The sequence below is a fragment of the Arachis ipaensis genome, chromosome B2 (genome assembly GCF_059453495.1).
Source record: "Arachis ipaensis isolate K30076 ecotype BB chromosome B2, ASM5945349v1, whole genome shotgun sequence".
Lineage (NCBI taxonomy): Eukaryota > Viridiplantae > Streptophyta > Magnoliopsida > Fabales > Fabaceae > Arachis > Arachis ipaensis.
The window spans coordinates 12,452,236-12,473,385 of record NC_142437.1 but is presented as its reverse complement, the minus strand read 5'-3'; the positions used below and the strand labels follow the sequence as shown (position 1 = coordinate 12,473,385).

Sequence of the window (21,150 nt, the reverse complement as noted above, 5' to 3'; positions counted from 1 at the left end):
CACAGACAGTTGGGTGTATATTTTATGCAATCTTGGGTGTATTATTAGACTTGCGTTGGGTGTAACATTTTATAATTTGCGTTTATATATGCCTTGATTTTTTGCTTCATATTTTACCACCTGTAATACAGTTTTTGAATACATCACAGACAGTTTACCAGCACAGATAGTTTAACTATGGGAAAAAATATACATGGAATAGAAGTTGTTGATAAATGGCAAATATTTACATCATTTGTTCAATTTACATACTACCCAGCAGTTGGATTAACCAGTTTCTATATCAGCAGAATTAATCTAACAAAACGGACTCAATAATACAGAGGATGGCTTCGACAGCCTTATAGCACTACTCTCTCTAATTGCCCGATCTCTCTGTTTATTCATCTCACTGAATAGTATCCGGGAAGCATACTCCACTCTATAGTGGTCCACCTCATCCTACAATTAAAAAGTATATTCTGTTTAAACAGCAATATTAATTCAGTAAAGTAATACAGAGTTATATAGTTCTAAAGACAGTTACCTGTGGCCAATTATCCCATTCATACTTCCCCTTTTTGATGTTTTCCGGCTCAATTAACTCAAGCCACTTCATAACGTAGATAGCGCAGTCATAGCTGAAAACGAAGAAAATAAATTACAAACCTCATTTAGGAAAGTTTAATGTTCAGAGTCACAAATTTATACCTTGTTTTTTGGCCTGATATTTTAACATATGATGCTTTAATTTTCTTCTCGTTCTCCCCTTTCTGCAGAGGTTCTCCGCCGGCATATGTTATCAATCTTGAAAATACATATCCCTTAAATACCAAAACAAATCAGAAAATACACCCGAATGAATGGACAAGATACACCCAACTGAATGGACAATATACACCCAACACAACTAACGAAATAGACCTATCTATTAAAGTAAAGAAGACAGAGGCAACTTACAGTGAATTTATCAATGTCCTTTCTCTCATCGCTTGGAGCTTTTTTGTGTAGTGGGTCAAATATTTGACATTTCCGCTTTGTTGTATTTATCAGCCATAACCACCAATGCCCCGAGTGGCAAACAGGAGCAAAAATCTGAAGGATTGTCACATTTTCAACAGTGTGTTATTTTATTTGGCATATAAGTAAATAAGCGTACTAACAAATTTAGCAAACGAAAACTTACATATGGATGTGAAGTTAATTTTTTTCTATCTATGAAGGGAATGAAACTCGGGTAGACTTCTACCCTGAATTCCTTTTTCGTTTTCGGTGATATGAATTCCCCCTTTGGGTGATCCGAAAGTGCCATGCTCTGCAAGAATTGCGAAACAAGAAATGAAATACTGAAAATACACGACTTACACCTAATCGAACCTAGAAAATACACCCAAATTAATAGAGAAAATACACTCAAGGTTCGTAGAAGTAACACTTACCACAATATCGGGGGGAGACAGTATATTTGTTCTTGAAACCTCTTTTCATTTTTCTGGTTTAGGATGAGGCAGATGACAGATACAATCTAGAAATATATGCCGAAATCAATTTTACATTAATAAACATTGCAGTTGACTTTGGTGTAAAAACATTAATATTAGTCTAATATTACCTGAGATTCTATATCACTTTTTGCCTGGAGGGATGCAAGGTGCATTCTCATCAAAATGTATTCTCCTTGGCCAATCAGAGTGCACATCTCCTCATACTCGTTAGTATTTCCATCTGCGTCTTCCTTCAGTCTCGTCCCCCAGATGTAGCACTTTTGTTTCATATCATCTGGAATTTGATTTATTCCCCCAGGAGTTTCAAACTTTGCAGAACTTTCTCCCCCAGTCTCCCTCTGAATTTGTGGACTTTCGTCTTTTCCCTTCGCCGCATTGCTTGCTAATTTTTGGACCAAATTGTCTAATTGTTCTAGCATACTTGCAGTTTCTGGAGATTTTTCCCTTTCTGTCTCCTGCGTTGACGCCCCCTCCTGGCTTGAATCAGTCAATCCAAGGCTGAATGATGGCATCCCTGGATCTGTTTTAGGAACATAGGTTGCTGTCCGTGCCATCATCAACAGGGTAGCAGCGTCTTCTGCGGCTGGATGACTGCGTCATGATGTATAAGAATAAGAGTAAGAATAAGAATATACGGATGATAAGCAAAGATTGATTTTAGTCTGATGAACTTACATTTTAGTTGGAGCTGGGGGAAGTGTGGGTGTGGTTTCTTGAAGTTGTTTGGGGGGTTTAGGAGTGCTGCACAGTTACACAAAATTAATCATGGCGTAAAAAAAATTGATCAGGAACAATATACACCAAAACTGTTAGCAAATATACACCCAAACCCTAAACAAATATATACCCAATACTATTTCTTACGTTTCTGTAGTCCCTTCAATCCGTAGCATAGGGGTTGGTTCGAAATCTGTCTCAGTGGTTGTTTGGGATGCCGGCACAAAAACTTGGATCAGGACTCTAAACAAGAAGAAAAATGAAAGGTTAACAATGTATTTGAAAATAATAAGGTTATAAGGTTGAAATATTCTTGGGAAAACTCACACTGCAAGCGCTTCCGACGGTGTTTGTTCCCTCACAACCATCATATTCGAATCAGTCGGATTCAACCTAAAATACATCCAAAGAAGGTCAAAAAATACACCCGAACAATTCAAAAAGAAGACAGGCTTTGTTTTTTGAGAACTTACATACTTGCAGTTTTTACTTTTTTTTGCTGCCTTTTTTTCTTGAATAAAATAATAAAGGGCTTTTTTTTCTAAAAAAAATATATACAAAATTAGAAGTAGAAGGTAATAGAAGAACAAAAGTAACGGTTATTTGAAAAAGAAATTACATGCTCTGTGACGGCTGGTTTACACTACTCTGTTCTGTGCATCCTTGAGAGGAAGGATCATCACTTCCCAAGTTCACAGCCGGTAGTCTAAATAGATTTCATGTTATTCAGACAAAATAAGATACAGGTATAAAATACACCCAAATGAATGCACAAGATACAACCAACCGAATGGACAATATATACCCAACAAAACAAACGAAATATCCCAACTTAGTAAACAACATACACCCAAATTGATCCACAAAATACACCCAAATGGTTCCATAAAATACATCCAAATCATGATAACAAGATTTCATTAAATAATAAAGCTTCTTACGTTTCAGAGGACACATAGCGACCTTCTGTCGATCGCAGGTCAGCTTGATTCTCCCTGCGAAACAAGATACAATTATTAGCAAACAAAAGACACCAAAATCTCAAATACACAGCCCAGCAAGACATACCCCTCTGCAGCAGATTTATCAACGTTTTCCCTTAGCCATTCATCGAGTTCGTCACTTGATATTTCATATCTCTCACTACATTCATAAAATAAGATGTTAACAAAAATAATTACGATGATAGACCGTAATATAGCTTACGAGGTACTGTACCCGTCAAAGTATTGATCTTCTTCAGGAGGTGAATCCTCCACAACAACTTTTTTCTTTTTTTTTTGTGTGTTCTGGGTGGAAAAAAAAGAGTACCAATCAGAAATAAAAAATTAATTTTATCACAGAATATTATCCAAAGAATTGCTTACTTTTTTGGTGTTGTTTTTGTTTTTTTCTTTTTCTTCTCCTTCTCCGCAGGTGATGATTCTTCGCTCCTATAAGTTAATAATAGACACTTCAGTTAATACATGAAATCTTTATAATGAAGCCAAAAGAAAGGAGTAATAATTTCAGGACATTACTCATCACTTGGTTCAGATTCAGATTCTGAATCAGAATCTGACTCCTCTTGCCTCTGCTTTCTTTTTCTGGAGTCCATTCTGGAAGGCAAACAATCATCATTTAGAACACACTAATAATACACCCAAATGAATTCACGAGATACACCCAATTGAATATACAATATACACCCAATGCAGCAAACGAAACACACCCTGCTTAATAAACTACATACACCCAACGTGATCAAACAAAATACACCCAACTCGAAAAAGAAATTACACCCAAGTATGGTACTTACTTTTTCCCCTTTTTGCTGGGGTGTTTTCTTCCTGAATCCTCTGAGTTTTCTTGAGCCTCAGACTCAGAGGTAGAAGTGCACTGTCAGTAGTTTCTGTCTCCGAAGACGATGTTGGACTCGCCTTCCTTTTTTTTGTTTTTTTGATTTCTTGTTTTTTTTTCTTTTTTTTCTTTTTTTTTTCATTTTTTCTCTTGTCTCTACCATCTTCACAATCCCCTGAAACATGAGATATTTTAGTTAGCAGCATTCAGGTAAATAAAATACACCAACTTATTATGTTTACTTACCAAAATTTCCTCTCTTTCTGCAGTCATTCTTTCCACCAACTGCTCCTTAGTCCAGTTGGCAATCCAGGGCTTTGGTGGTCTTTCAGCCCTGTTCTTGCCTTTATTTTTTGAAAGATGAAAGTAGATTATCATCAGGGCGAAGAGGCAGCCATTAATTGCCTTCTTCTTCTTCTCCTGGTAGTCTGTGATGCCCTTTACCATGAAGGTCAAAACATGCCCCCCCCAATTTCTCTCTGATATGCTGTCCATCTTAAAATTGGGACCAGGTGCACGGGCGATATTTTGTTTATCGTCGTTGGCAAAAGGAACGCCATCTGTATGTAGAGGATGAATATCCTCTTGAACATCAGGCGTTCCTCTTCGTTGCCAACGCCGATATCCATCATTTCATCGGTAAGACTTTTGAGGGTCTTACCCTGGAATCTTCTATAAATTATTTTGTCATTATCAGAAAGTTTCTTATACTCAACTTTCTCAGGAAATAGATCTCCTACAAAAAGGAAGACAACAAAGTATCCAATTCGGTTCAAATACACCCAAGCATCAACTTAAATTCACCCAAGCAACAACTTAATATACACCTATAATTTTAAGCTATTTGCCTGTTGCATTGATGCCAAGCGCATGACCTATTTTTTTTGGGGTTATTTGGAAAGAACCATATCCTGTCTTCAGTCTGTTCTTCCCAAGTTTGAAGTTGTTTGCCAGCTCCCTTAAGAGTTGGTAATCCACCCTTAGTGGTGGGATGTGCATCAACCCACCAAATCCGAGATCCCTCACAATCGCCTTCTTCTCCTTAGTCATGTTTCTGAACTTATCACTTAGGAGATGTGTGGCACACTTAAGGTCTTTTGTTTGGTTTCCTGCTGCCATTTTCTCTGAAACGAAAAATACACCCAAAGATATCAGTAAAATACACCCATATATATGAGTCAGATACACCCATTAATAACAATAAGATACACCCATTGATAACAGTAAGATACACCCAAATATATGAGTCAGATACACCCAAAGATATCAGCAAGATACACTGATAAACCCATATTTTACGGTTTATCTTGTGCTTAATTGAGTGGATTTTATCAACTCTTCACCCACTTATTCATACTATTTGCATGGTTTTGTATTTGCCTTCCTAATTATGTGCTTTGATTGAAAACATGCTTCTTTGACCTTAATTTTATTAATATTAATTCTCCTTTTTTACCATTAGATGTTTTGATATGTGTGTTAAGTGTTTTCAGAGATTACAAGGCAGGAATGGCTCAGAGGATGGAAAGGAAGCATGCAAAAGTGGAAGGAATACAAGAAGTTGGAGAAACTGCTAAGCTGTCCAGCCTGACCTCTTCGCACTCAAATGGCTATAACTTTAGCTATAGAGGTCCAAACGATGCGGTTTTAGTTGCGTTGGAAAGCTAACGTCCGGGGCTTCGATTTGATATATAATATGTCATAGTGACCCTGACGCTAGGTGACGCGACCGCGTGATCCATGCGGTCGCGTCGCAATGACGAAAAATCCAGCGTGGCCAGATTCGAAACCAGCAAATTTTGGACTGTTTCTGACCCAGTTTGCGACCCAGAAAATACAGATTAAAGGCTATAAAGTGGAGGAATGCGTTCATTCATTATCATGCTCTCATAATTCACTTCTCATGATTTAGATTTAGTTTTGAGAGAGGTTCTCTCCTCTCTCTCTTAGGATTAGGATTAGGATTAGAAATTAGGATTTTTAGAAACTAGGATTTAGGACTTCTCTTAGCTTTCTAGAGTGACTTTTGATCCAGGTTCAATATTCCTATTTTCTATTTAAATCTCTCTTTTATATTTTGATTACTCTGAAGCTTTTATTATGTTTGATTGATGTTGCCCAATTGGCTGTTGATGACATTTTTATTTAATGATATTTGAGATATTTTAGTTTATGATTGTCCCTTTTTATTATTCCCAATCTGAGGATATTGTTATTCTAGTAGATTTAGTTTTTCCCCTTTTGGCTTTGGTTAAATAATTGGTGACTCTAGAGTTATCAAACTCATTGTTGATTGAAAATTGGAATTCATCCACTTAACTTACCTTCATAGTTAGAGGTTAACAAAGTGGGAGAAAAATCCAATCCTCATCACAATTGATAAGGATAACTAGGAAAGGACCTCCAGTTCTTATACCTTACCAAAGGTTTATTTTACAGCTATTATTTTATTTTATTTTACTTATCATATAATATATTCGCACCTTACTTCCAAAACCCCAATTTTACCTTTTTCATAGCCAATAATAAGAACATACCTCCCTGCAATTCCTTGAGAAGACGACCCGAGGTTTAAATACTCGGTTATCAATTTATTTAGGGGTTTGTTACTTGTGACAACCAAAATGTTTGTACGAAGGGATTTCTGTCGGTTTAGAGACTATATCTACAACGCAACTGTTTTTATGACATTCTTTACTGGCAAAAATCCCGACGTCAAAATGGCGCCGTTGCCGGGGAATTGCAAACGTGTGCCTTATTATTGGTTATTGTAAATATTTTTCTAAAAAAAAATATTTTTCTTTTACCTGTTTATTTGTTTCTCCTTTTTCCCCTTTATTTCTGATAACTACTATGAATTCTCACCCCTCTCACTTTGAGTTTGGTTCTAACTTTGTTGAAGGAAATAGAAACCACAGCAGGAATATGCATCAAGGTCAGACCAATCAAGGATGGATGGAGCCAAGAGGATCTAATCAACCCTTTAGGCAACAACACCATCCTAGATATCATGGACAAAGACCAGGCTACAATGCATCCCAAGCTGATAGATATGGTGGACAACCTTGTAACTACGAACAAGCCCCACCCTAGCTCAGAGATCATCCTTTCAACACAAGCTCAACCCACCACACTCACAAGCCCCTTTCCGCCATTCACCTCCATATGACCATAACCCTCAACCGCCATACCAACCACCTTATGAGCCATATGAACCATATATAGAACCACCCCAATTCCAACCCAATTACTCACAAAAACCACCACTTCAATATTCACCATCTCCATATCCATCAATCCAAGAGCATTATGATCCTACTTATGAAAACCGAGTGCATCAAGAGACAAAGGATCGTCTCAAGGAAACAGTGGATCGATGTCAGGCAACCCTTCATCAATTGGGGCAACTCCTAATGAGTCAATTAGCCTCCCGACGTTCGGACACTCAAGGAACCCCCATGGCTTCATGTGGACAATCTAATGAAGAACGTAGTATGAAGGAGATACTAGAAACTCCAGTGAACAGTACGGAGCATGACTTTGTACTGGAACAAGTAGAGGAAGCCGAAATTATTGAAGAAGAAGAAGTGGTTGAAGACTTAGGAGATATAGAACCTCCATGGGAAAGTCAAGACATAGAGCCTCCTTCTAAGACGGTTGAAATTGATGCTGAGGAGGGTGTACAACCTCCAAAGCATATCATAGTTGAAGACTTGGAAGAGGTTGATCAAGAGATGGAGATTCAAGAAGAAGAAGCACAACCTCCCATGCCCTTGGAAAGCAATGAAAAGGAGATTGAATTGAAAGAGAGCTACCAAGAGGAAGAGGTTGAAATTAAAGAAGCTTGCAAAGAGGTGGTAATTATTAGAGAAGAGCACAAGGGAGTGGAGCTTGCAATTTCATTAAAGATACCTCCCCCTAAGTCGCCATCATCCTTCACAACATTCAAGTGGGTAAAATTCATATCCCATAGCTTTCTAATCCCACTTGAATATGGGCTACTGGAGACAGATGGTCAACTTAGAGCTCTTTGTGGCATTAAGAGTAAAAGGAAGATGGTCAGTGGTAAGAATTGTCCTGCAAGGTTCATCATGGTTGGAAGCTTTAAGCTTAAACGTAAAAGTTGGTATAGAGCTCAACTGAATGGGTCTAGGAAGTTGTTTGGCGCCTTTAGTGAGAATTCAGATTGCTTGCCACCCGGAGGGAACAATATTGCTCAACCAAAAGACGGGTGCAAAGGTAAGGTCTGGGACCCCGGAATGCATTCTACCAATCACCACTCTTGGGGCCTTGTCACTTGCTTTAACTTGCTTGAAGGCTTTCTGCGCCTTGTTTGGGATCCCGGAGGCTATTGGAAGTACAAACATTGGTGGGGATTCCTGGATCAGTATAAGCACAAGCCACCATAACAGGAAGCTCACCAAATGTCCAACTTAAGGACTTTAACTAAAAGTGCTAGGTGGGAGACAACCCACCATGGTATGATCGTTTCTCTTTATTTAGTTTTGTTTGTTTACAAGTTTTATTTTATTTATTATATTGAACCTGGAATTTTGCATCTCATTCACATTAAGCATTGCATTCTGCATTCTGCATTTTTCAGTTATTAAAAAAAAAAATTCGCTACGCGACGCGATCGCATCAGCGACGCGTCCGCGTCGCTTGGAGAGAAAAGAAAAATAAAAGTGAACAGAGAGTCACGCTGGAGCGTGGCTGGAGGCGTGCTAATGGCACATATCGACCCACGCGACCGCGTCGCTGACGCGTCCGCGTCGAATGGGAAGTATGGCCTCCCACGCGACCGCGTGCCCCACGCGGCCGCGTGCCCTGCATTTTCGACGTAAAAGGGTGCACAATGCCATATTGTGCGAGAGTGGTGCTGGAAACACAATCCTTGTCACGCGGCCGCGTCAATTATTTTCTGACGCACACTCTCGCGATCGCGTCCCCCAATTTTGGCAATTAAATTGAATCGAACAGAGAGTTGTGCTGGAGCGAGGCTGTACTCGCGCCAGCAGTGCAACACGGGTCACGCGACCGCGTGACTGACGCGATCGCGTCGTCTTACCTGACGCGCACCCACGCGAACGCGTGCCCCACGCGGCCGCGTCGCATGCGCCGCACAGCTCACCCTAAAATTGCCACATATCTTATCTTTCTCTCCTCCAAATCCTAATTTTTCTTTTCCTTTCTTATTTACTTCCTCTTCCCTTCTTTCCCTTCTCATTCTTCTTATCTTTTATTTTATTTTATTTGAATATTTCATTCATTGCATTTCAATTTTGTGCATATTTTTCTTTTCTTTTCTAAATTTATTAATTTACCATTGGTGTCACATGTTCTTATTCAACTGTTATATCTTTTCTGGTATTATCTTGGTGCTTCATGACTTGTTTTATTATAATTGGGTATTATTATTCATAAATCAATGCTAATTTTTATAATACTGATATTCCTTTTGCATTGATATGTACTTACACTATTTTGCATTACCCACACCCTCTTCCCCATTGTTGCAATTTTTGCACCACTGGTATGCCATGACTTCTATTATCTTCTCACTTGCATGTTGTAGCTACCATGTGATTGAGACCCTTATTATTTGGCATTAACCCACCCATACTGTATTTATTTTCCTATCTTTATTTCTGGGTTACTCTTCTTCCCTTTTTCTTTCAGGATGGCCACCAGGAAGAGAACCGGAAGACGTTTACATGGGGAGACAGGCAAGTCAATCTGCACAATCTATAGAGAAAAGCATCAGTTGAAACCACCCGTCCACTTGCACATCTTAGCATGCACCGAGGACGGTGCAATCTTTAAGTGTGGGGAGGTCGATACCGACTTCCAGGGGTTAGTTACCTTCTTTTCAACACCAATACTCTTATTTTTATTTGTTCATTGTTGCATTTGCATGTTTGATTGCATGTTTATTTAATTTTTGTGCACTGCTTGGTTAAAATAATAAATTTCTTTTAAGACCCTATTTTTGAAAATTTTCACTAATTTAAATTGAAAATTTTTATGTTAAAAATTTGTTTGAAGTTGTAATTGGAACATGGTTTGAGCCAAAGAACACACAACCTGTGAGATTTGAGCTTAATTACATGGTTACATTATTTAACCATAAATTTTTATTCTTGTGTGTTCACTTCTCTATGATTGCAATCTTTGCTTTGTTCCATTCTATATGTCCAATATTTAATGTATTTACATGTTTGCATATGATTGAGGCCATTGTTTGATTCTAGCTAACTTATTCCAAAATTAACCTACCTTTTACATCATCCTTGTTAGCCCCCTTGAGCTTTTAAATCCCCTCTTGTTTTATAACCATATTACTAGCCTTAAGCAGAAAAACAAAATAAAAATCCCAAGTTGAATCCTTGGTTAGCTTAAGATAGATATTGTGTATAATTTAAGTGTGGGGAATTTTATGGGAACATGGGATGATATGAAAAAAGTAGGGAATTAAATTGAATAAGTTATTTGAAAATTTGGGAAGCATGCTCATGTGAAATCAAAATAATTAAATTACCATGTGCATTGAAAAAAAAATATTAAGTAATTAAATAAGGGGATACAAAAAAAAAAGATGAAGAAAAATAATATTACCCCAAAATGCAAAATAAAAAGAATCAATGCACATGGGACAAAATTCAACAAAATAAGTTTGATACATGAGCATGTAATACAAAAAGTGGGAAAATTTGGGTAGCTAGGTAAAGCATTTTAAATTTTACAAAGTATGTATGTGTTAGGTGAGATCTTGGACTAATCAAGGATTTACTTTACTAGCTTACTTAGCCTTATATATACCCTTACCTTTACCTTGGCCCCATTACAACCTTAACAAAAGACCTCATGATGTTTGCATTGGTATGCTAAATAATTGTTGATTGGTTAGATGAAGAACAAGGTTTAGAAAGTATGATTAGAGAAGAGTAGAGTGATTAACTCTATACACTTGAGAGATTAGAGTGCATATACACTTCCTGTGAGGGTTCGGTGCTTAATTCTATGTTCCCTGCTTTCATGAGCTATCTTCTTACAAGTTTACTTGTCTTTATTTTATATGATTTGAATTAGTGGAATTTGAATTATTTTTGTCTTAAGGAACTTATTTATTTTTAACCAAGTAGGTAGAAATATTTTAGCATGTAGTTGCATTTATAGGTTGCATTTCATACATTCTTATCATTCCTCTTCATCTTTATAGTTTCTCTTGAGCTTAGCATGAGGACATGCTATTGTTTAAGTGTGGGGAGGTTGATAAACCCATATTTTACGGTTTATCTTATAATTAATTGAGTGGATTTTATCAACTCTTCACCCACTTATTTATACTATTTGCATGATTTTGTATTTGCCTTCCTAATTATGTGCTTTGATTGAAAACATGCTTCTTTGACCTTAATTTTATTAATATTAATTCTTCTTTTTTACCATTAGATGCCTTGATATGTGTGTTAAGTGTTTTCAGAGATTACAAGGCAGGAATGGCTCAGAGGATGGAAAGGAAGCATGCAAAAGTGGAAGGAATACAAGAAGTTGGAGAAACTGCTAAGCTGTCCAGCCTGACCTCTTCGCACTCAAACGGCTATAACTTTAGCTACAGAGGTCCAAACGACGCGGTTCCAGTTGCGTTGGAAAGCTAACGTCCGGGGCTTCGATTTGATATATAATTTGCCATAGTGGCCCTGACGCTAGGTGACGCGACCGCGTGATCCATGCGGCCGCGTCGCAATGACGAAAAATCCAGCGTGGCCAGATTCGAAACCAGCGAATTCTGGACTGTTTCTGACCCAGTTTGCGGCCCAGAAAACACAGATTAAAGGCTATAAAGTGGAGGAATGCGTCCATTCATTATCATGCTCTCATAATTCACTTCTCATGATTTATATTTAGTTTTGAGAGAGGTTCTCTCCTCTCTCTCTTAGGATTAGGATTAGGATTAGAAATTAGGATTTTTAGAAACTAGGATTTAGGACTTCTCTTAGCTTTCTAAAGTGACTTTCGATCCAGGTTCAATATTCCTATTTTCTATTTAAATCTCTCTTTTATATTTTGATTACTCTGAAGCTTTTATTATGTTTGATTGATGTTGCCCAATTGGCTGTTGATGACATTTTTATTTAATGATATTTGAGGTATTTTAGTTTATGATTGTCCCTTTTTATTATTCCCAATCTGAGGATATTGTTATTCTAGTAGATTTAGTTTTTTCCCTTTTGGCTTTGGTTAAATAATTGGTGACTCTAGAGTTATCAAACTCATTGTTGATTGAAAATTGGAATTCATCCACTTAACTTACCTTCATAGTTAGAGGTTAACAAAGTGGGAGAAAAATCCAATCCTCATCACAATTGATAAGGATAACTAGGAAAGGACCTCCAGTTCTTATACCTTACCAAAGGTTTATTTTACAGCTATTATTTTATTTTATTTTACTTATCATATAATATATTCGCACCTTACTTCCAAAACCCCAATTTTACCTTTTTCATAGCCAATAATAAGAACATACCTCCCTGCAATTCCTTGAGAAGACGACCCGAGGTTTAAATACTCGGTTATCAATTTATTTAGGGGTTTGTTACTTGTGACAACCAAAACGTTTGTACGAAGGGATTTCTGTCGGTTTAGAGACTACATCTACAACGCGACTGTTTTTATGACATTCTTTATTGGCAAAAATCCCGACGTCATACACCCATTGATAACAGTGAGATACACCCATAGATATTATTCAGATGCATGCATATAGATATTAGTTAGATATCACTCAACCATGCTTCAATATCAAGCCACATTACAAGGTTAAGCAGTATACACCCTCCAATCTACGGAATAAACCCCAAAAATCAACAACAATAGCAGGAGAACTTAGAACAACAACGTAGAACGACGTAGAACTTAGAATAACGACGTAGAACTTAGAACATTGTAACAAAGAAGCAAGAATAATAGTAAACCCTAGAAGAACGACGTAGACGAAAAGTAAAATATACAGGAATCTTAATGAACTTACGTTGAGTATTGTTGCTTTGTTTTCTCTTCAGATTCTTCACGGAAAGTTTGATGGTGTTTTGATGGAGGTTTCGAACAACGATTTGTATATTTTGAACTTTGATTTTCGCTCGAAAATGGGAGGGTTTCCTTGTTTTCAAAGCACTTTGAGAAGTGGAAGAAGTGGAAGAAGTGGAAGAGTCTGTCATACGTAACCGTTCGAGTGTTGAGCGCGTAATTTTGACGCGCCATGTTATCTCTCTTCATGCGCGTGAGTTCTATTTGGGTTGGGCCAACTTGTAAGCTTATAAACTTGTATGTGTAGCAGGCCCATATTTTTTTATTTGTTTCTCCGTATTAGTGGAAGAAGTAACTTTCTATTTATAGATATAATGGAGCCAAAGAAAATATTTCTAAAATTATTATTATTAACTTGGCCCGATTCTTTTCATGTTCTTCGCATATTATTTCTTGAATTGATTTTATTTGATTTCAATTTTTTTTCTTTCATATAGTAAGATGCCACCGTTCCCTACATAAAATATAAAATATAATTTTTAATTAGAAGATTCACTAAATCTACTGTTACCAATATTAAAAAAAAGTTTTAATTTATTAATTACCTAAATCAATTATATAAATAAAATTATACTAAAATAAATTGTTATAGAAATATAGAATAATGTACCTCTATTAAAATTTAAATATTACAAAAATATTAAATTAATAACTAAATCTTTGTTAAAATTTTGACATAGTCATTCTTTTTCTCTGTGGTTTTTACTATTCTCATTAATTAATGAAAAAGTATATGGAACAAATTAATAATCAGTCAAGAATGGAACAATATAATTAATTATAATTAGTTTTATTAATTTATAATTTACACTACTAGAAAATAGCAGATTACAGACGGATTTTTTTGACAAAATTTTACTGTCGAAAATACCGACGAATTTTCGACAAATTTTTCGTCGGTAAAAGATAAAAATATTTTCACAAAATTTACCGACAGATTTTAACATCCCTCGGTAACTTTGTCGATAAAATTGAAATTGAAATTTGAAACTATCACCAATAACAAAATCCCTCTGTAACATCTAATAAATCCCTCGCTAATTTAAAATAAGTTAAACTCTGATGAACACACCATGATGAAACTTCATTCAACACAAATCACCGTTCATCTTCTCCTATCCTTCCTTTAAGCTTGCTCTTCTCCTCTCTCTTTGATTCGAGTTGAAAATAGGGCAAGTGTGACTTCTCCGTCGTTTCTGCTTTGTCGCCACACGCGTCGCACGAGCTCCTTCTGTCACTGCTCGCTTGCACGAGCTCCCTCCGCCGCCGCTCGCTCGCATGAGCTCCCTCCTCTGCTGCTCGCGTTGCACGAGCTCCCTCTGCCGCCTCTCAGCTTATGTCTCTCTCTGTCTCGCGCCATCCATCCTCACCGTTCACAGCCTCTTTGAGTCATCGTGTCACCAGATCTGAAACCTACATGTACCTCTTTATTTATTTTAGATTCTGGAATTGCTATTAAGCTATATTTTTTTGTTGAATTCAAATGTTCATATGTTATTATTGCATCTAAAACTCGATCTGTTCCACTTTTGTTTTATAGTTTAGATTTTTGTTCTTGAATCTTCTTCAAGGTTCGAATTTGGTTTTGGAAGTAGCTCCATTAATTGTTATGGCTAAAAGTTTTGCGTTGAAGATAATGTATTGTGCCTTCTGGAGTTTTGCTTCTGAGGTAAGATGGAGAGATTACCATAGTCTTAAATTGGAAAAAGAAATTGGAAGATTTGTTGTTTGAATTTTACATTTGAAGGAACTATAAATACCAGTTCATGAAATGCAATCTGCTAAGTACATAGATTGAAATTACTCTGTGACTGATTAGAATGAGATTAACAGCAATAATTTTGTGCCCTATCAATATCGTAAACCATCTCATAAATCTGATTACTCTGGCAAATATCAGTTGATGTTAATAAACTGTGTTCTTTGTTTCAGCTTGCTCTAGGTGCTGTAAATTCAGAGGTTCTTCTTGGAAGGTATGAGCTTTAAAATATTTACATGATTTTCATATGCAGTAATGTGCTGTTTTTCAGGCCTGTTTGTTAATTAGTCTCAGTGGATAATTAGATAGATATATGTGCTCAATGTTGTGTTTGTGCAGACGAGGTGTTTGATCTAATGACTGAACTGCTTTTTGAAATAGGTGTTTGATTTAATGACTGAACTGATTTCATTATCCTTAACCCTAGCCTTGTCCCTTCCCTGTTGCTGCTGCAGAGAACTGAGTTTCTAAATTCTAAGGTATGAATTTTGTATATTCCTGTAATTTGTGAAATCTGAAACATAACAATTTCTATGATTGTGATATAGAATAAATTCGTTTATGAACTATATATCTGAATTGCTGAGATTTTTTATCTGGAATTTGCATGCATGTTCTTGTTCCTTCCTGTTCTTGTTATGATTGGTGATTTAGGTCATAAACACACTAAAGAGGGATCAAACAAACCACCATGGCTTAACCTCACCCATTCACAGGTGTGAGGGAGTGGAATACAAAAACCAGCTTCTTACTGTTCTCAACATGAACAACGTTAGTATATTAGTTATGAGTAATGAGCAGCTTAGAATAGATTATATTATTAGTAACTGGTGATGCAATGAATGCAGATTAATTAATTAATTGCAATGCATATGTACAGGAGAAGGTGCACTTTTTGCCTTTGCCCCGAAATTTAAATTCTCTTGTTTTGCTGTTGCCCGTGAGATGAACTGAATGAAAATCTTGGTGCAGGTTTAGCATTTTCTACCACGAAAGAGAAATTAGCTGAAGCCTTTTTAGAATATGGCAATGTCCTAAATGGTATGTTCTTCATTTCAGTTTCTATATCTCGGTGTGAAGAGTGTTCCATAATGTCACCAGCTGAGAGAGGGAGGATAGTTGATCCTGTACTGTATTCAGAACTGGCTGGAGAGTCTTCATACAGATCCATTTGCCTGAATCATATTAAAAAAATATTAGTCTTCTTGTTAAGCATACAGGAAATTATATTTTAAAGTACCTCCAACATGGCTGGCCTCCCTCATTACTACTCAAGTCTTCAACCATATTTTTAAGATCAGCAAGCTTTAAACCATTCAATTGCTTTTGTACTTACAATGTTAAATAACTGTCTTAAGTTCTTGGATCTTAAATTGCGTTAGTTTAACACGGGTGAATATTTTATTAGATGGCAAGGCTGCTGCAGCAGAGAAGAAAAATTCCAAGGATGAAACATCTTCGAAAGATTCACAGGGGCTGCTGCATGCCCCATTTTCCACTTCTTTCTAATTGTGGCACTTGAAAGTGCTTGGAATTGGAACTAGCTGTGTGAGATCTTGTATTTCGCTGACAAGTTAGAGGTACCGTTTTGTTTTTTCACAAGTTTTCTTCTTCAAATTGAACTCAAGGTTTGGTTTCATTGGTGTTTCGCTGACTACTTGCCAAATCTAACTTGCCAACTTTTTCTATTTCTTTCAGCCTATGATGCCACCTTATGCAGCACTTTATTCACCTAGAGGGGTTTATACTCATCCTGCCATTCCTATTGTAAGTTCCTATTGTAAGTCTAGCTACTTTCATGCAATTTATTTCATGGTTTATAAAAAATTGGAGCTTGTTTTGTTCATTGCCCATGAATGTTTGGCTTCTACTGTAATGATATCAATCAATAGTTCACAATAGGATAAGAGAAACTAATATACTGAAATGTCAAATGTGTTTTCTTTGATCCTGTTTGTGTACCTAGATAATTCAAATATTTATATTTATTTATTTTATTATCATAAAAGCTTTTCAGTGCTTAATTATATATGCTTTTTTTTGGTGTTGTAATTATTTAGGCTTTATTGGTTGGAATTATGTCTTATGTTCTTGTGAATTATATATTTCTAAAACATAGGGGCCATATCCACACGGACAAGGAGTTCCATCTTCACCTGCTGTAAGCTATGATGTTTTCTGAGATCAGTTCCTAATTTAGGCATAGAATGATATTAATTTTTGTTTCATTTCTATTGATGCAATGCTGAAGACTGGGACACCTCTAAGTATGGAGATGCCACCAAAATCTGCAAATTCTAATCGGGGTTTGATGAAGAAACTGAAAGGGTTTGAGGGGCTTGCGATGTCAATTGGGAATGGCCATACTGATAGTACAAATCTTAGAACTGAAAACAAGCTGTCACAGAGGTTTGTTAGTCTATTTTCCTTCTATATAAATTTTTGCAGATTCTTTTTTATTTTTTTTTTGAATTCTTACGTTGTGGGGTCATGGAGGAGAAATCAGATACTCTTTAATGGGATTAAACTTAAATTTTATCCCTCTATTTAGAAGACTAGTCCATGAGTTAGTTATTCTATTAGGTGCTTATGGATAAATTTTTTTCATGCATTTGGTTGACCATGTTGCCAATGGTTTATTTTTCTTTTTAAATTGATTTCACAAAATTAAAGATTAAATTATGATATTTTCCGTCTTATGGGCTAATCAATTCACATATGATTATGTTTTACATTTTTCATCCATTTGATTTATTTTTGTACTTTGTTTTTAGAAATTCTATATTAAAGCTATGAAAACTGAAAAGATTAGATGACACTTGCATCTGGAGGTTAGTGATACTGGTATGCCACTTGCCTCCATTGGCATTCTTGTTGGTTGTGAGAATTTCATGCATATGTTTTGGTTGCAATATCCATTTGCTCGTTTTATATTTATTTTATTTTGAAATTTGGCAATTTCTATTAAAGAGCACAGCAGCGACGATTGGAGTTTTGAAGTATATCCAGAGAAGAAGAAGGTATTGTCGGTTGAACTTAAAGAAAAATTGTTAGAAATGCAGACTATGAAACGAACAAGGTTTAAATAAAAATGCAAACATTACTCAACGGAAGAAAGAAGAAGAGAGATGCGGAAGCCATAGCTGTTTCTTTCCTTTGGGCACTTGGGTTTCCGTTTTGTCCAACAAATCAGAAATAAAAAAGAAAAACTGGGTTGGAAATAAAAAAAACTAACATTTACAAAACTTAACATAGAATTCGAAATCTAATAAATATATTCTCTAACTTGACTGCAGAAATAAAAAAAATTATTTAAAAAAAAAGAGAGAAAATTTCATGTGAGCATGAACTCTTGTTAGTTTTCTAATATATAAGATTTATTTTATTAAAAAAAAGTGCTTACTAATTTTTCATATGATTAAAAAAAATAATTGAATACTCATGTATATATAACGTAATAACAGGAGAATATCATCAAAATATGTTAAATTTTTTAAAAATATTATTTGAACATTAAAATCAGTCACTAAAATAAGTAAAATCAGTCACTAATATATTGGTATATAAATACATATTTAGTTTATTTTATTTTTTATATATATTTATATTTTAACATATATTTTATACTGATCACTAATTTTAGTATGCACCTCATAATTCTAAATTTTTATATTATTTATAAGACACGAATAAAACTATATAAGTAGTCAATGGAAAAAAAATATTTCATTCGTACTCACCCATTATATATACAATGATGAAATTAGAATTTTAATATTAGAGAAACCAAAATTATTCTTTATAATTTTTTGTAATTTATATACTCGCCAATTATAATTATTTTTAAGTCCTCATAAAATGCATTATAAAATATTTTTAAAATAAACATTCCTATTTTCTAATTTTTTAAGAAAAATAATTATTAAAAATTTAATTACATATTTTTCATTAATATAAAACTCCAATCATAAATTTTGTAAATTAGTGTTAGATTCGTGCGATGCACGGACTTATATTTTAATTTGATATGATAAATTAAAAATAGTATTTTATAATCATAAATTTTTTAACTTTAGTATAATACAATTATCGTTATTATATAATAAGTGTATTAAATATGTTATGTTATATTTATTTGAATAAAATACAAATAAATCTGTTTAAAATTTATTATATTCTTGAACAATAAGAAAAGAGACCTAAAAAGATAAGAATATATATAACTGTATTGATAGCATATCAATTTTGCACTAAACTTTATACCAAAAAACTAACAAAAGTTGATCGACAATAAAATATTTTACGAACATCATTAGATAAACAATTGCCATACGATGTTGTTCTCTATGTTACACATTTTATTTTAAGTCTAAAAGTATAGTAATAGATAAATTAGTTAAATTTATGACAAATATTCGTACAAAAGTATAAATCATAACACATGTTACTAAAACGAAAATACTATTTTTCTACCTAAATATTATTAAAAACTTCTTTGAACATGACATTTGTTGTTAATGACTTTAGATTGCTATCTTAGCCTAGAATTAGAATGTTCAAGCCATTGCGACTCTTAACTTTTGACAAAGCAACGTAAAGCTGTCCATAGGTGAATACTGATTTTGGCAAGTAAAGTCTTACATGTAATAATGATTTAATTACCACAATGAAATACCTTAGTTTTTCAATATTTTTCTCCTCTTATATAGTATCCCGTCAGTTAATAATGTCCAAGTTACATTCTAAATACAATTTAGTTTGCTAACACTATTAGATATCAATAACATCACAAATAGTTTTCTCAATTGGTGACCAAACCTCATTAATAGCTGTAATAAATTTTCTATCATCATACAGTAGTCCCAATAAAAAAAAAGCATCTTAGAAGTTATGATATCTAATCCTATTAACTGTTATAATAGACTCATATATTGTGCAACCTTTCTGAACAGTTAACAAAATTCTCATATAATAGATATCACCTATACCCGGTAGAACATAGTTTAACCTCACAATAGAATACCCTCTCTTGCGTGAATGTCATTCCCTTTCTTTTCTATCATAAACAAATTGATTTGGAAAATCAACATACGTTAAAGTTTGACTTGCTTTAAATTCTTTGTTGACCTCCATCCATTCTAAGAACATCGTATCTGTTTCTTTCTCTTATTCCATGATTTTTTTAAGATTGTCATTGTCTTTAAAGATGATATTTTTCTTTTCAGACAAATGAAAGGTTAATCTCATCACTGAAGGCCATCTCCGATGAATATCATATGTCAAAGTTCTCCACACAACCTCACGTGCAGACAAATACCCGCAATTAAAAAATTGTTTGACCTCATAATAACTTGAGCATCCTCTCTACGGAAAGTTTCTTTTGAAACCTCAAGTGCCACCTTGTCTGAACCTTTATTCATATACTTGAACAAATATTTAATAGTATTTGACTTGTTGTAGTACTAATCCCTAACATGCGCTTGATAAGACATTAGTAGATATGCATTGTAAGAAATTACATTCCTATTATCCATATGGAATCTCTTCCTTTCAGTGACTACTTTTGTGTCTTATCTTCTACATGATAGGTATCCACTATCATTAATAGCTGTGGTGTTATTGAATGTTTTAAGATAATATTTAGTTTAGTACCCATTTTCATGTAGGGAGATTTTGAGCAAATGGTCCATGAATTATATATGTAGACATAGCTCTAAATAATTTTGGGTGCCGAACACGGTCGAACAATCTTAACAATATTAATCGGTCAATTTGAATTGTGTTTGTTATTTTGTGGTCTCCACTCAACCACAAAAGAATATGAATATGTAGTGGACTTCTCTTTTAGAATTCTACCATATACATCATTATAATAAAAAGATAAAAAAATAATATGTTATAAATAAACTATCTATTTTATATATATACTTTGATAAATATATAACTGTGCAAATAATTTAACGAAATTTTTTTCTAAAAATAAGGTTAAATGATGAGCAATACATGTATCTTGCACTTCGAATGGTATCCCTTGCTTAAAATCGGAGGTTATCACGTCAAGCTTAATTTTGAACACTCTACATAATATATTTGGTCAGTTTTCAACCTTTAAGTTCTTTGGACTATTAACTCTACCAAAATCTTACCAACTCGAGTTACATGTCATTGTGAATAAGAGATCAAGATATCCATATATTTCTTACAAATTGCTAGAGTATCTTGATAATTATGAAACATGTATCTCATGCTACATGTGAAAGATGT

General features: G+C 34.8%; 3 protein-coding genes across 11 annotated transcripts; 1 reads left to right on the top strand and 2 right to left on the bottom strand.

The window, feature by feature from the left end:
• Positions 1–653: 653 nt before the first annotated feature.
• On the bottom strand, positions 654–3,267 carry LOC107628190 (uncharacterized). The gene is made up of 9 exons (XM_088504747.1): positions 3,143–3,267; positions 2,529–2,594; positions 2,349–2,444; positions 2,160–2,225; positions 1,592–2,075; positions 1,419–1,504; positions 1,166–1,292; positions 940–1,074; positions 654–803 (listed from the first exon to the last, which is right to left on the bottom strand). The coding sequence occupies exons 1-9, from the start codon at positions 3,265–3,267 to the stop codon at positions 654–656; spliced, it is 1,335 nt and encodes a 444-aa protein (XP_088360873.1).
• Positions 3,268–4,008: 741 nt separating this feature from the next.
• On the bottom strand, positions 4,009–13,388 carry LOC107628192 (uncharacterized). The gene is made up of 4 exons (XM_088504746.1): positions 13,072–13,388; positions 4,889–5,164; positions 4,287–4,776; positions 4,009–4,215 (listed from the first exon to the last, which is right to left on the bottom strand). The coding sequence occupies exons 1-3, from the start codon at positions 13,256–13,258 to the stop codon at positions 4,493–4,495; spliced, it is 747 nt and encodes a 248-aa protein (XP_088360872.1). The 5' UTR covers positions 13,259–13,388; the 3' UTR covers positions 4,009–4,215; positions 4,287–4,492.
• Positions 13,389–14,167: 779 nt separating this feature from the next.
• Positions 14,168–20,458, top strand: LOC107624961 (G-box-binding factor 3-like). 9 transcript variants are annotated; one of them, XM_088505362.1, is made up of 11 exons: positions 14,168–14,796; positions 15,060–15,100; positions 15,268–15,657; positions 15,735–15,772; positions 15,859–15,927; positions 16,295–16,466; positions 16,585–16,653; positions 17,006–17,047; positions 17,138–17,295; positions 17,857–17,906; positions 20,112–20,458. In XM_088505362.1, exons 7-10 carry the CDS (start codon positions 16,588–16,590, stop codon positions 17,882–17,884), a joined length of 294 nt encoding a protein of 97 aa, XP_088361488.1. In that variant the 5' UTR covers positions 14,168–14,796; positions 15,060–15,100; positions 15,268–15,657; positions 15,735–15,772; positions 15,859–15,927; positions 16,295–16,466; positions 16,585–16,587; the 3' UTR covers positions 17,885–17,906; positions 20,112–20,458. The 9 variants fall into 9 exon arrangements, 8 of the variants coding, with proteins under 8 accessions (XP_088361488.1, XP_088361489.1, XP_088361487.1 ...); XM_088505366.1 differs by lacking the exons at positions 15,859–15,927; positions 17,857–17,906 and having other exon boundaries at positions 14,201–14,546; positions 14,668–14,796; positions 15,268–15,365; ... (1 more) ...; positions 15,767–15,858; positions 15,946–16,466; XM_088505367.1 differs by lacking the exons at positions 15,859–15,927; positions 17,857–17,906 and having other exon boundaries at positions 14,260–14,546; positions 14,699–14,796; positions 15,268–15,365; ... (1 more) ...; positions 15,767–15,858; positions 15,946–16,466.
• The last annotated feature ends 692 nt before the right edge of the window (positions 20,459–21,150 follow it).

Bases quoted from the DNA above. Each gene is read 5' to 3' on its own strand.
- LOC107628190 (XM_088504747.1), bottom strand. From the start codon at position 3,267: ATGTCTTGCTGGGCTGTGTATTTGAGATTTTGGTGTCTTTTGTTTGCT. The intron at 1,293-1,418 runs GTAAGTGTTACT...ATTCTTGCAGAG, and splicing joins TGTCTCCCCCCGATATTGTG to CATGGCACTTTCGGATCACC. The intron at 804-939 runs GTAAGTTGCCTC...TTGGTATTTAAG, and splicing joins AGGACATTGATAAATTCACT to GGATATGTATTTTCAAGATT.
- LOC107628192 (XM_088504746.1), bottom strand. From the start codon at position 13,258: ATGACAGACTCTTCCACTTCTTCCACTTCTTCCACTTCTCAAAGTGCT. The intron at 5,165-13,071 runs GTAAGTTCATTA...TTTTCGTTTCAG, and splicing joins ACAAAGCAACAATACTCAAC to AGAAAATGGCAGCAGGAAAC. The intron at 4,777-4,888 runs GCAAATAGCTTA...TCCTTTTTGTAG, and splicing joins GCTTGGCATCAATGCAACAG to GAGATCTATTTCCTGAGAAA.
- LOC107624961 (XM_088505363.1), top strand. From the start codon at position 16,588: ATGATGCCACCTTATGCAGCACTTTATTCACCTAGAGGGGTTTATACT. The intron at 16,654-17,005 runs GTAAGTTCCTAT...TCTAAAACATAG, and splicing joins CTCATCCTGCCATTCCTATT to GGGCCATATCCACACGGACA. The intron at 17,048-17,137 runs GTAAGCTATGAT...GCAATGCTGAAG, and splicing joins GAGTTCCATCTTCACCTGCT to ACTGGGACACCTCTAAGTAT.